Source organism: Triturus cristatus, chromosome 6 (genome assembly GCF_964204655.1).
Source record: "Triturus cristatus chromosome 6, aTriCri1.1, whole genome shotgun sequence".
Classification (NCBI taxonomy): Eukaryota; Metazoa; Chordata; class Amphibia; order Caudata; family Salamandridae; genus Triturus; species Triturus cristatus.
This window is the reverse complement of record NC_140589.1, coordinates 638062820-638077871: the sequence shown is the minus strand read 5'-3', so window position 1 is coordinate 638077871 and position 15052 is coordinate 638062820. Positions and strand designations below refer to the sequence as shown.

General features: G+C 46.1%; 1 protein-coding gene across 2 annotated transcripts in view; it reads left to right on the top strand.

Annotated features, from left to right (window-relative positions):
• The window catches only part of FHL5 (four and a half LIM domains 5), a 231419-nt gene that overhangs the window by 101575 nt on the left and 114792 nt on the right, over window positions 1–15052 (top strand). Inside the window, exons 1-2 of one of the 2 annotated variants that reach the window (XM_085611133.1) lie at window positions 9069–9201; window positions 13751–14019. In XM_085611133.1, the coding sequence (XP_085467259.1) occupies window positions 13825–14019 (195 nt within the window). In that variant the 5' untranslated portion in view covers window positions 9069–9201; window positions 13751–13824. Of the gene's footprint in view, window positions 1–9014; window positions 9202–13750; window positions 14020–15052 lie in introns of those variants that run through there. The other variant, XM_085611134.1, reaches the window with a different exon arrangement.

Below are 15052 nucleotides of genomic sequence, written 5' to 3'. Positions count from 1 at the left end.
TGGCCATTAAATCTGAAGGTCTTTTTCCTTTTCTTGAATTTACAAATGATGCATTCTTTATTTATTTCATATTCTATGAGTGTAAAACATATTTGGGGGCTTATTGATGAGAGCTCTGCGTCACTTTTGCACCCCTTAAAGCGGTACATGCATGACATAGGGCTCTCAATTTGATTTATGAAGCCATGCAAAGTCACCCTGCGTGGCTTTGAGTGGTCTTATAAATCATGAGGAAGGCTTACTCTGCACCCAGGAGTCATTCCATGGCGTTATGGTGGGTTTTTCCACGCAACACCCATGGAATGGGATGCTGTCCCAGATTTACAAAGTCATGTTAACCTGGGAAAGCACAAAATCCTCCCGAGGTGAGGTGTAACGAGAAGAAATATGTTTATTTCTCCTTGTTTTTTTTCTATGTGGGCTGCATTTTGCAGCCCACATAGAAAGAGAACAACGCCTCTTAGAATTGTTTTTGTGCAGGAAGGTGCCCCTTCCTGCACAAAACAATCCTGCATTTAATGGAGGCACCCTTGCACCATGGTACAAGGGTGCCAACGTTGGCGCCCACATTCAAAAAGGGGAGGGAGTCCCTTGGTGACCCCTTCCTGTTTGTGAATGGATTACCACCCCCTTCATGGAGTCAGTAAAATTTGTTTTGCGACCACATTCCGGTCACAAAACATTCGTACATGAATCTGTGGCTCGCTATTAGGAATGGACACCCTTGAAATGCCCCTTCCTAAAACCAACAAGCAAACCCTATTTAGCAAGTCGATAATAGGTTACCGGCTCGCAAAATAGGGTTACTACATTGCAAAGGGCTATTTAGAGGTCACAAACGGACCGATTCTCTGTTTGCAATCGCTAAAACGATTCGTTCATCTAGCCCATTGTCCTTTCACAGGGGGTCGCTAAATGACCTGTCTATTGAATAATAAATAGGCAGGTCTCAATTTGCGACCTGCAGTGACTTGATTTAAATGCAGGAATGAAGGCCTGTGAGGCACAGCAGACTGCAAGTGTTTTCACAGACAGGGACATCTTTTTTTAAATCAACTGATGTCCAGCACAGGAGCTGCTTTAAAAACAAAATTATTTCCCATTTAGGAAGATATTGAGGAAGTAGGCAGTGGTTCTCAGTGCCACTATCTGCTCCCGTTGCGGCCGGGACACTTTGCGACTCAGTTACCAACCGATTCAGGCCTTGATAATTGAATAATGTTTGGCAACCACAACTCGTGGTGCCTCCTTTCCCTAATGGTCTATTATTCAAATGCAGTAATCATTTTCTAGCACTGTATGATTAGGTTTCATTATTTTTCTTCCTTTCAGGAAGTTGGCAGATGGAACAAACCATAACACCCTTCAAGTCACAATGCCAAGGGAGAACCATAGTAACATCTTGAATCTGCACCGCTTTCGGAGGGGCAAATGTATAATTTTTTCAAGCAGCACAGCGAGCCACCTTGCTGTGATGCGCTGCGTGAAAGAGAATGCACTGTATTTAACATGACACAGTGCATTTTTGTCCTTTCCTTTCACTGGCCCACAATGTCCTGCCTAGCGCCAATGCAGGCGTCCTTGTGCTGTGATTCAAGGGTGCCTGTGTTGCAGACAGGATTGTTTTTGTGCACCAAGGAAATCCTTCCTGCACAAAAACAATCCTCTGAGGCATTTTCCTCTTTCTATGTGTGCTGCAAAATGTAGCACACATAGGAAGGGGAAAGAACTAGGAGAAATAAAGATATTTCTCCTTGTTACACCTCAGCTGTAGAGTTTTAAGGCACTACCAGGTCTACCAGTAATGGTAAATCTGGGAATTCGCCAAAATCCATTGGTGGATGCATGGGAACATACATGCTCCATCCATTAAACGCCTCCCTGGGACCTAGTAATGCAATTCAGTGATTCGTGTTGTGTTGGGTTACTCTAGATTTATTAAGCCATGCAGAGCCACGCAAGGTGGCCTTGCGTGGCTTGGTAAATCTGACTTATTTGTTGCGCTGTCCTTGCGCCTCCTTGGGTGCTGCAAAGATGACACAAAACTCGATTATAAACCTGCCCCCATTGTTTAGGCTTAGTTTGTGAGTGCAGACGCTGCTCTCCCAGTGGCCTTCTATTTCCAAGGTCTGTTACAATGTTTCTGATGTAGCGTCAGCCTCTATCCATTCAAGTCAAGTCAAGTCAAATGAACTTTATTTCGGAGAAAGTCTCCATAAAAGATACATAAGATTAGTAATATAAAAAACGTTTAAAAACATACATTGGATGATTAAAAAGTGGTTAAAATACTTACAACATTAAAAGCACCAGGACATCTATATGTCCGCTAGTTACAGCAGTCATGTACAATTTAACCCAGTACAAGTTGAGTCAGGTAAGCGTTTTCAGGTACCGTCTTCTCGTATGCCAGAAAGCCCCCAGAAATTTGGCCACAGCAAACACAATATGAGCAGCCATTTCACTCTTAAGGATTCTGAAGGCTTCATGACAGCTAATAAAACCCAAATTCCTACAAGTGGGGATGATCCATTTTCTGCGCGCCTCACTATAGCCCGGGCAAAAGAATATAATGTGCAGTTCGGTTTCGTCACTTACTCTGCATGCCGGGCAAGTGCTGGGTGCGGACTCAGACCAATGACTAGTGAGTGCACGGATTGGCAAGGACCCGTGCCTCCATTGTAGATAGAGCTTCCTAATTAGTACTGGGTAAATATTTTCCAGGGTTGGTTCCAGACTATAGGCATTTTTAGTACAAAGAAATTGCTCCGTAAGAGTCCCTAGGATTGTGGAGGAATACAATGTGGGAGCCTTGGAGTTATAATACAATTTAGTTAGTGCCTTTTTTGGGAACCTGGGGCAAGCATCTAGGGGATCATTCCAAAGGGTGTCAAGGCCTAAATCCACCAGACTGCTCCTTACAAATTTGAACCAGGCAATATTCCCCGAATTCGGAAGGCTAAGGACTTCCTGCAAGCCCTGCCTATAGTGAATCAATTCGGGCACCGCCCACAATCTACGCCAGTAGATCAGAGGGCGAAGCGCCAGTTCTTCTTCCAGGGGTCTAATGCCTAGGTCGAGTCTTAGTGGCACTAGGGGTGTGCTTGGAGGGAGGGCTACTAAGCACCTGAGAAACCTATTCTCCTCTTTTGTCAAGCTTGGCGAGACTTTGTGACCCCATAGTTCACTGCCATAAGTAACGGCTCCTCTAGCTTGCACCCTATAAATATGGAGCGGAGGACCTATGGGTTTGAGAGTTGACCTGTTCTTCCCCGCCAGCCTTAGTATCCCACCCACGTGTTGCACTAATTTTAGCCTTGCTTTCTCCTGATGCGGACCCCACCCCATTTTCTCGTTGAGGGTTACACCAAGATATTCAAAGGTGTTAACTCGTTCTAGCATATTATTCCCTATACGGGGAATGCGGTGGAACCTAGGTGGCGGATTGAAGGCCATAAATTTGGTCTTTAAAGTGTTAATCTCCAATCCGTGCTCTCTACAGAAGTCCCCAAAGCCATCCAGCACACGCTGAATTCCCATCGGCGACTTGGAGAGGAGGAGGGTATCGTCCGCAAACATGATTGCCGGAACCCTCCTTCCTGCCAACTTTGGGACGTCAGAATTGGGGACCTCGTTGAGGTGATCGATGACCCCGTTGACAAAGAGGCAGAACAGGGTTGGTGCGAGTACACACCCCTGTCTTACCCCTCTGTCAACGGGAAACTTATTAGATAGGGCGCCTTGCTTGCCACACCTCACTTGAGCATAGGTGTTGGTATGAAGGCGAATGATCATCATCAAAAGATCACCTGGTACCCCGACTCTAGCCAGCACTTCCCACAGCTTACCACGTGGAACCAGGTCAAAGGCCGCCCTTAGGTCCACAAATACAGTATAGAGGCTGCCACCCTCCAATTGTATTGTTTTCCAGTATATGAGGGGCAGCCTGAAGACCTGGTCTATGGTAGAGATCTTTTGCCGAAACCCGGCCTGGAGGGGGCTCAAGATATCCCTGTCTTCGATCCAGTCCAAGAGACGATCCAACAGAAGCCTCGTGAAAAGCTTCTGGGGGACGTCTATCAGACTGATCGGTCTATAGGTGGCCGGGAGTAGAGGTGAACCCCTTTTGAATATAGGGACGATCTCCGCCCCCAGCCAAGTGGGGGGAACCGCCATACCGTGGACGATAGCATTAAACAGTACCAGGAGGTAGGGGGCCCAGATTCTAACCTCATGTTTTAGGAGGTCGCCTGGGAGCTTGTCAAGTCCTGGCGCTTTTCCCGAGGAAAGGCGAGTAATTGCCATTTCCAATTCCTCCAAGTTAAAATCTTCCATCACGGAAGAATTACCAATAGTTAGGGACGCTATCTCTCCGACCTCGGTTCCTAGGTGATCCAGCCCAACTGCACTATAGAGGGATGAAAAATGTTCCTCCCACACTTCAGGCGCAATATTTGCCTCTATAGCCAGAGCAGGCTCAGCGGAGCCATGTTTGACTATTTGCCAGAATTTCCTAGGGTCTCTGACTTTGAGTGCAGATGTCATTTCTGACCAGTTCTCCCAGTCCCAATCTATTTTGGCATTTTCAAGAAGGAGCTTATAAGCAGCCCGCTTTTCCCTAATGACCAGAGGGGCCTCCTTATTTTTAAGTGTCTGGAGAAGGTCTGCCTTGGCTCTCCTGCAGCTAGCATTGAACCAGGAGGCTCTTTCTCTCCTCACTTTCCTCTCCCGAACCACCGGGTTCAATACCTCGGCAAGGTTGTTGCACAGGGTCAGATGAATGTCCCCAAGAGAAAGGCACCCATCATGCGAGGGCAATAGTGGGAGAAGTCTTCCCACCTTTTCAAGGGCTGATGCCACTAGCTCATAAATTGTCCTGATGCGGTTTGGTTTTTCCAAGAGTTTTTCCCACCTTATTCTTCGCCTATTACTGGATATGGTTAGACTTGGGACGAGTACTCTGTTTTCTGCTGCAGCAGCGTTAAGAAATCCGTCAGCAGCCAGGGAGAGGGACAGGCCATTGTGATCACTGTCCAGCCTGGGGACTATTTTAAATTCTTTAACTAGTTTCCAGTCCTGTAGTTTGATTAATATATAATCTATCCGGGACTCCTGGCCTAATCTATTGAAGGTTGGTTGCGGTGGTATGTCCCCTTTGAACCTGCCATTGCAAGCTCTAAGTGAGTTTGCAAGGGCCATAGTTATTATTTGGGATAGAAGTGGTGAGCATGACCTAACCGGGGGACCCGCAATAATTGGAATATCCCAGAGATCATCCTCCTCACTACTGACCCCGTCTAGGTAAGCCGGGAATCGTTCATACTGGGTGTTAAAGTCACCTCCGACAAGGAGTGTTGCTGAACTAGAGACAGAATCAAGGAATGTCACCAGGTCCTCCATTGTCCCTGAAGTGCCCGCTACTCCAACCGGTCTGGAATATACGTTTACCAGTGTTAGACCCATCCCAGTGGGCCAGCGTAAGGCCACACACAAAATGTCCAATGAATTGGTTTCTACAATCTCGGCCTTACAGCCAAGATGGGAACCAATCCATATTGACAAACCACCGGACGGACGTCCCTTCCCTCCCCATATGGCTAAAACATTAAAGGTTGCAAACCCAGCATGGCAATCGTTCTCTCTGGCCCACGTCTCCTGGAACATGCATATATCGTATTTCTTTATGAAGTTCGCCCATTCGCTGCAATCTAACTTATTGGGTAACCCCGCAATGTTCCAAGATAGGATTTCTAGTGACCTCAAATCCTTAACTGTACTTGTGACAATCTCGTCAGGAATACTTTGAACTGGCCCGGAGGGGGCCCAGTCCCCAGTGTCAGAGCATTCACTATCTAGGATAACCCGTGACGAGGGGATCTGTCTTAGTGAGCACCCACCTGCCCCATTATTCCTCTCCCCCCCCAAATGCTGGACAGACGGTGCACTCCCCTTTGGGATTACACCGTCAATCCACAGCATCGAGGCAGTCGAATCTATTGGAGTGAGTGAATGGGACCCCATTCAGATCTGAGGCTGGCTGATTCCATCTATTCATGCCCCGAGGGTCCCCTTGGGGATGGACTCTTCTTCCCTGGTGCAGCTTTCTCCGGCCCACCCATGACCAACCCTCATCGCCTCCCTCCGCAAACCGCTCTGATTTGTCGGGGTAGAAGGCCGATAGGGGAAGTGTCTGTATGGTGGTGTGTGGTGAACCCCCAACCCAATTGCAGATGTAAGCAACTGTTCTTGGGTCTCTAAAGTTGACCAGAACACAGTCCCCTGTTCCCCTTTTAATTGTCTCTCCTACCCACGGAACCCGCCTTGCCAGAATGACCTCGTTATACATGCCTGGGGGTAGGGGCCTAAATTTGTTGAGCCAGTCTATAGTCTTGTTTTGATCGAAGTGGGAGTCTCATTGGAGCCCTCAGCAAGCTCTGGGACACCACTAAGGACTACCACGTAGGGAGCGGCACCAGGAGGTAGATGGGCTGATCTCCTGGCGGAATTGGGATCAAGGATCTTCATTTGAGGTTGCATGGGTTGCTCCCTGGGGTATAAATTGGGTCCGTTTGGGAAGTTTGCCGGGAGATTAGGTCCCTGTGTCTGGGTGACGGGGATAGCCATTGCCGAATTTTTATTGGTAGTGTCCCCCCTGTGAGGTAGGGGTGGGGGGGGTGGAAGGGAAGGGTTTGGAATGTCCCGTGCTGTATTATTGCTTGGGGATAGATTGTTGGTAACAGATGTACTAGGTTGGGTAGTGGCTGAGTAGAATGGGTTCGTTTGGTGGGTAGATGATGGTATTGCGGGGGCTGCACCTCCCCTTGCTACACACTTTGAACAGATACCACTACTATTTAGCGATACCTTCAGTGTCCCTACACCCTTTACCAGATCTTTCGTTAAATCCTTCATTCTAGTCAACCTACCCTCTACTTTCACATGCCCCCTGGTAGATTCCTTAAGGGTTCGCTAAGTAGCATTTATACCCTCCTCATTGCCACTTAGCCTAGCCTCTAGCCGTGTTAGTCTATCTTCGAGGGAGTTTATCAGGCGTTCAATGGTGGAGCTCAGGACTCTATCCCCTAATTGCGCTTCCCCGTCAGCATTAGAAATTGCAAGGAGACTACTTGACAATAGGGGAGTAGCTTCAACCCTTGGGTTGGTGTTAAATACCTGGGGGGTCCTCCCTCGTCCCTTGCTCTTATTTCGTAGGGGTTGAAGGTTATCTTGTTTTAGAATTTTAGATTTTTTCCCCCCCAAACCCTGGGTGCACTGTTTCCTTTTCTTGGTTGCGCCTTTGCCTTGGCTAACCTCTAGGGTCTTATTCCTAGATTCAGGACCCTGTGGGGGTTGGTTGGAGGGGACAAGGAGGAGGCTTTGAGAATCACCTTGTATATCAGTGATATCAATATTAATTGAAGGTTGGACATCGTCAACTGACCCTAGTAGTGGTGGTGTTAAACTCAAATTCCTGGTATTCTCCGGTAGGCCCTGCTGAATAGGTGATAGAGCCCTAGCGATAGCCCCAAGAGAAGAGCGTTTTGATGCAGCCAATCCCTGTGACAGTCTCCTCTCTAGCGTGATTATTTCTTTATCAAGTACAGAGTTGGCCCTTATGATAAAGTTATCCATAGTCCCCAAGGTAGAAAGTGTTTGTGCACCAGACCTGGCAGCGGTGCTCCTGGTTTCCCTTACAGCCATGGTCACCTGGTTGTATCGGAGATGGAATAAAAGGGTGGCCCGGACCCGGCCTCTACCGTCCTCGAACGGCCTCAAACGGCCCGCTCTTTGCCCGGTCTTAGCCCCGTGCTAGGACCCGCGCGCGTCCCACTTGCGCGTGTAAGCGTTGAGCTGATTTTAAGGTGAGGGGAAGTGGTGTTGGGGGAGGAGTCGGGAAGAGGACCAGGTGCGGCTGTTCAGCGTCTCGCTCAGCACCCTGGTCCTCACAGTCCCGAGTGCGCCGGGCGCTCCCAGCAGTTTGTGCGTCCAGCAACAGCCCCTCAGCAGATTATGGCACAGCGGCCAGCGCGGGATCCAGTCGCCACTGTCGCCCCGGAAACAAGCAGCGAAAACCCAGTCCCTCGAGCGGATCCCGCGAAGCGGGGGCCGCGAGTCGTGGTAGAAAATGTCAAGGGTAAGGTGAAGATCCAGGCAATCCCAGCTAGTGCAGAGCAGCAAAGAAGAATACCTCTGGCGGAATCCGCAGGGCGAGAGCTGCACCGCCTGGTGAAGGTGTTGGGGGAGGAGTCGGGAAGAGGACCAGGTGCGGATGTTCAGCGTCTCGCTCAGCACCCTGGTCCTCGCAGTCCCGAGTGCGCCGGGCGCTCCCAGCAGTTCGTGCGTCCAGCAACAGCCCCTCAGCAGATTATGGCACAGCGGCCAGCGTGGGATCCAGTCGCCACTGTCGCCCCGGAAACAAGCAGCGAAAACCCAGTCCCTCGAGCGGCACCCGCGAAGCGGGGGCCGCGAGTCGTGGTAGAAAATGTCAAGGGTAAAGTGAAGATCCAGGCAATCCCAGCTAGTGCAGAGCAGCAAAGAAGAATACCTCTGGCGGAACCCAGTCACTATTTCAGTACAGAAGAAGGAAACAGGAACAGTGCCACTCACAAAGACAATCCGAGAAGAGGAAGGGCAGCAGTTTCCAACAACAGAAGAACATCACTGTCAGCAACAGTTTACCATTGTAGCTGCAGTATTTTAGCCTCCTTATCACTTTTTGTTCAGTAAGTGGTAGTGCCCCAGTAACGTCTCCTCCGCCCTGGGGGAAGGCACCAGAGACAAGTCTTTCATCCATCCATTTGCAACGACATCCGGTAATAACGAAGGTGTCAAATCACAGCATCAAGCAAAATGCAGCCAAGATATATTTTCTTGATATAAATGCGTCTCATACTGAATTTATTAACATCCTCTTTGGATAGATGAATAAAACAAAAGAAAGTCTAATGAACATTCCATATCAAATAGGCGTGCAAATGTGATATCAAGAGCACACATATTTTCTTTTTTTTTAGTTTCTCAATTACAGCTCGAGACTCGAAGATGACAAGCAATAAAGATGACTGCCACCATTGCAGCAAGTCTATAGCAGGGATGAAGTACACAGTCCAAGATGATGCTCCTTACTGTGTTCCATGTTACAACCATCTCTTTGCTAACATCTGTGAGGACTGCAATAAGACCATTGGATGTGATTCTAAGGTGAGATAAGTGTTCTTCGTTTATGAAACGTAGGCTCTTAGTACAATTCAAGCAGAATAGGGTAAGGTATTTACCACATGTGGTCGATATCATTGCCCCAGGGTGAGGTATTTACCAGCTGTGGTAAATGCCTCCTATTCCAACTTTTACATTTTCAAATGAGGCATAACATACGGAATCGATATCTATGACATAGAACTCTACATTTTGCCTTTTTTTTTTATCAGCTTTTCCACCACCATACATTTTCTCAGGTTTGACCTGTAGAAATCTATCAGGGAAAAAGCTGTGAGAGTGAGTCAACTATCACACAACTCGTAATTCAGATCCCTGCGCAAAGAAGCGTTTTAAAAGAGATCATAGTTTAGCTTTGCACTTGTAATGAGGGCTTTGATGGGATTTATGTCAGACACAGTTGACTAGTTATTGCGAGCACAACATCTAGACTGAAAGGCTAGTTGGAACAGCCAACATATACCTTTGGTAGACGAGTGACAGTGAAAGAGAGATACATTTGAGGGCCTTTAATGAAAAGATGATATAAGCACCACCAGCGATTTGTGGCAATTACAGCCAGTAGTGTGAAACAACCGATCCCAGAATGAGAAATTGACACCTAGCTCACAGTTAATCAATCAATCAATTTAATCAATTGGAAAATCAATCATTAAGCAGTTTATTTTTACAAATAAGCAATGAAACACTACACTATCATTGCAAAAATATTGCCAGCAGAGGGTAAAATATGCAGAACTCAATGGAGCTAAAAAGTACAGAAAAACTTAATCTCCATTCACCTTCATTTTTCAAACAGTTGCTATCATAATTTGGTTAAAAAAAGCAGACACAAAGAGAATTTAACGCACACAATTACACAATTAAAAATTTGCAAAAAACTTTTGGAGGATGTACTGTCACGGGTGCACAGAAGTGCATATGTCTTCAGTGGCCTCGTTTTAGGAAAAATAAAGTGGGCCACCAAGCAGACCAGGCCTAACCTGGGCCATAACGTTAAACGTGCTTGCAAGGTTGGCAGGGCATTTCCTTACTTTGCCCCTAACTTGTGGACCATGCTTCCTCTGCCACTGGTTGTATGTCGGAACAATGAGTTCCTTTACAACGCCTACATTAACGACATGGTCTCTACTACTACCGCGTCTTAACCACAAATTACTTTATCAACGCATTCCTTTACCACATATTTTCATGGTAAAGGCATGCATGGTAAACAGTTATCTGTGGCTAACTTTACCACCCCTCCCCCTGAGCCCTAAATACAACCCCAACCTCCTTAAAACTACCCCGTACCCCACCACCCCCTAACTACTACCCCAAACTATCCCACCTACTAAAACTACCCCAAACCCTCTCCCACCCCCAAAAAACGACTCCTAAAAACTACCCTGAATCCCCCACTCCTAAAAACTACCCCAAACTCCCCTCTCACCCCCTAAAAACTACCCTGAACCCCTCTCTCACCTCTTAAAAGCTACCCTGAATACCCCACACTGTACAAACTACCCCAAATACCCCAGCCCCTAAAAACTACCCTGAATCTCTCCACCCACTAATAACTACCTCAAACCCCCACCCCTAAAAACTACCAAGATCCTTCCACCCCCTAAAAAACGACCCCGAATTCCCCCACCCCCTAAGGACTACCCCACACCCCCACAACCCCTAACAATTACCCTGAAACCCCCACCCCTAAAAACTACCCCGATTCCCCTCACCCCCAAAAACTACCCAGAACCTCCCCACCCCCTAAAAACTACCCAAATCCCCCACCCCTTTAAAACTACCCTAAACCCCGCTTACCTGTCCTCTTCTCTTTCTTTCTTTCCTCTTTCACGCCCATCCTGAACTCTAGACTGACTTTGCCTTAACCACGCACATGCGTAGTTAGGCAAAGTCGTTGTTCAGACAAGTCATTGTTTCGCTTCCGGATCTCAGGGCTCTTGCCTCATTGTTCAGGATGTTCCCCTCTGCCACTTCTTGCTGAATTTCATCACACTTAATTTCTTAAAGCTTGAAGACATGTCTGTTTCAGTAAGATGCTGCTTTTTCCCTTCAACTGCCAGGATGCCCTTTCAGGGTTTGTTCTCCATATATATGCATCATCATAATATAGGTTCTAGGTCTATTGTCCTACGAATTCAGTACATAATATTCCTCATTCATGCAACATTTAATTGGAAGATAAGCACTAAAATGTCCTGGTCTGATGTAATCAAACAGAAGAATAATTCTCAGAGGCATGACTTATCTGCCATGGACAACCTCAATGAGGTGTCAGCACATATCATGCAGTTAGGCCCGCTTAAAGTATTGCAGATGTAAATAAACCAGATATCCGAAGAATATCCTCTAGTTTCAATATGTCAAACAAAGTAGACCTGATAGTGGAAGCAGCATGATGATTATTTCTCACATGAATCCACTGAGACAAAGGAGCCCATACATCGTTGCCTTCCATGTATGGCTGCGCTATTTCCTTATGGCACATAATGTTAGAAACAAAGACCAGCAAGTCCAGCTGTCATTTCAAGCAATTGTTTACCTCCACTTTTATTTTAGACAGACTATTTTACTCCCAAATACTAGTAGTACTAGCATTATAACTTTTTTAAATGGAGGGATTATGGATACCTCCCTAGCTCCTTCCAAAATTAGAACTACTCTCCATAGTTTCCCGTTGTTGAACCATCCTATTTTAATACTTGGTCCTTTTCCTGAACATCTGTTCGGCTGACACGTGTTTCAGTGTGGCCAGTAGGGTGATCGAGCTTCCTCAGGGCTGCTAAACTGTTATACATTTCATGTTTTCATGTCTGCAGATTGACTGCTGTATATTTTGCCTGTGGTGTCAGTTCATAACCTTATGCTTCAATTAGTATGTGCATGTATTGTTTGTATCTCCATCCGTTATACATTTTACGCATGCATATCAATACCACTACAATTCCTTGTAAATCTAAAAATATCCTCATTTATCTTAACACATTTTATTGGGGTCACAATAGATTACTGATTCCTCAGTTCCGAGTCAAAAACTCCTTTTAGGAAATAAGGCAAATTCAAAATTTTCAAAGGTACATTATTCACTGAAATACGCCTCAACACTCTGCCACACCTGTCAATTGGCATTACTTTTGATTTGGCAATGTTAGTTCTTAACTCCAGCTTTTTCATGAACTCAACATTCTTGAAACTCAGACTCCCTAAACCAGTAGGAGTATGAAGTATTGGAGATCAGTACAGCATCATTAACCTACAGTATGGTGATCCACCGCGACACCTAATCAGGGATCAATACTCAATAACATACAAATGGCCCATGCACATTCACCCAAATCCCTGATGCGCTGGGGGTCAAGTTTTAATGACGTAAAATTTGTTCCCTTCACAGGTTCATGTTTAACATCTTTAAATTCATAACTAAAACTTTTATCAACTCTCTTTCCTCTTGGTCGACAGACCAATTAGTTGAGAAGTTGATGGTAATGATAGCACTATCAAAATGATAGCACTATCTAACTAACTATCTAGTTAGCTTAATAATCAAAGACTCTCGGTAAGATTAATAAAGTTTATCTCAAATTGATGTAAAATATTAATGCTAATTGCATACGGTATCAAATGCAAACAATGAAATTCATAAGAGGGAGAGAAACAAAATCAGCTAATGCAATCAGTGTCATACTCATCAAAACGATATGCAAATGAAGGAGTGGATAGATGAAGAGACAAAAGTTGCATCAAAAATATTGTGAAACAATTTACATATAGGGTGATACGTGCGCTATATAAGCACTACATTATATTATATTATATGACGGCGTGGATAGATGAAGAGACATACGTTTCAGATACAAAAATAAATTAGCAAATAATTATGCAAAGTACAAGTCAGAAGGATAATACAAACTCAAAGGAACTGTGAAATACCAACCACCTGGCCAAGGAGTAGGTGGGGGGGGGGGCCCTGAAATAGAGTCAGGGAACAAAGACTTCAAAACCCAGGAGCGGGACAGGATCAGCTAGGCCTTTCTGCAAACCGACGGACAGCGACGCATCACCCCTTTCTCTCCATCTGACCTAACTCTGCAGCTCTAAACCACACCCCAAAGGCACCCCAGTTATGCCCTAGAACCTACATGTCCAACCCACATTAGTTGAAACAATTTCACAGGATACGACTTTCTATTGGTCAGTTTGGGAGGTGGTGTATCACACCTCGGTGACTTCATTCACAATTTGTACATGCCCATTGTACTACATCCTTTCTCATTACATATATATTTATTCAATGTAGTGTTTGATACATTTCAACATTTTCACATATAATTCACATCCACGTCCCCGGGAAGAAGTTCCGAGTCCCACGGCCAGTCTCTTCTTTTGGCAGGTGAACAATTAGACCCCCCAGGATACTGCAGCATAGATTTGCAAATTTAGCTGCATAAAAATTGAAATTTTGCGCCACAAAGATGAAAATTTAGCGGCAATATTGCGGCACTTTATTTTACTTGTAATCATTCCTTTCCAGCCTTAAATCAATGGAGCCTGTTTTTGCAGAGTATTCCACTTTGAAAAAGGCATGTTTAAAGTTTCTGCAGCTTTATGGAAGCACAGCTCCAATCATATCGTCGTGGAAGGGGGCCTTATTTCTCCCTGGAATGTTCTAGCGCCCATGTATGCACGCCTGCCAGGGCACAGCGGCCTCCCGCATCCGTGAGGCATGACACCTCTTCCTCAGGCACCCTAGGTCGCAGGATCGCAGTGGGTGGAGAAATTCCTGACCTCTTCGTACTGGGGGTAAGTGTTTGACATTGTTCAGTATTCCGTCCATCATTTTTTCTTTATGCAGGCAGAAAGCGTGCCAGGCTTAAAGTGCGGCAGATATAACGTGCTAGACAGAGAGTGTGCCGGGTTTAAAGAGTGTCAGAAATCACGCATGTCAGGCCAAAAGCATGCTATCCGTATAGTGCACCAGACATAATATGTGCCAGGCAGAAGGTGTGCCAGGCTTAAAGTGCACCAGACATAATGCCAGACATCATGTATGCTGGAAGAAAGTGTGCCAAGCTTAAAGAGAGATAATGTGTGCCATGCAGAATGTAGTGTGGCAAGCTTAAAGTGCGCCCGTCAGACATAACGTGTACCAGGCATAAAGTGTGCCCAGCATAAGTTGCACCAGATATAAGGTGTGCCTCCCGGAAAAAGGTGAGACCCTGGAAGTGGGCGGAGGTGTGGCACACAGCTTGCGGTGTCCAAGAGCTGGCAGATGACAAATAAAAGCTGGAGGAAATGAGGGCAGATTATAAAGGCAAAAGGGAAGACAGGGCCAGTGAGGCAGATGTATGAATTCTGGTAGCTGTGCTCTTGGTTTTAAAAAGAACACAGCCACGCCTGCTCCTTGCCTGTCCCAACTGCATCTCTACCAAGACAACACATAATCCTCCTGGTGCAATCTAGCCGTGGAAATGCAGCCAATTTTGGCTATTGTGGGCAGAGGTAATGCATGATTTTTAGTGTAATGAAGCATTTATCACCTTCTGCAATAGCAAATTGGTGACAAAACACTTCCTCACATTTCACACTAATAACGGGTGAAAAAGATTTTAGTGTCAGTGGTTGCTTCCTGTTTGCACTGTTGAATGACCGAATTATAGTTTGTAGAAAATTGTGATGCAAAGAGTGAGCGCAACTTGAGATCAACTTACAATATGCCCAAATAAAATCAGGCACAAAATCCCTCTTCCGAGCTCCCTGAGGCCCCACACTCCTCCTTATCTCTATCCTCCCTGAGGCCCTCCCGCTCTCTCTATCCTCCCTGCCTCCACCTCCC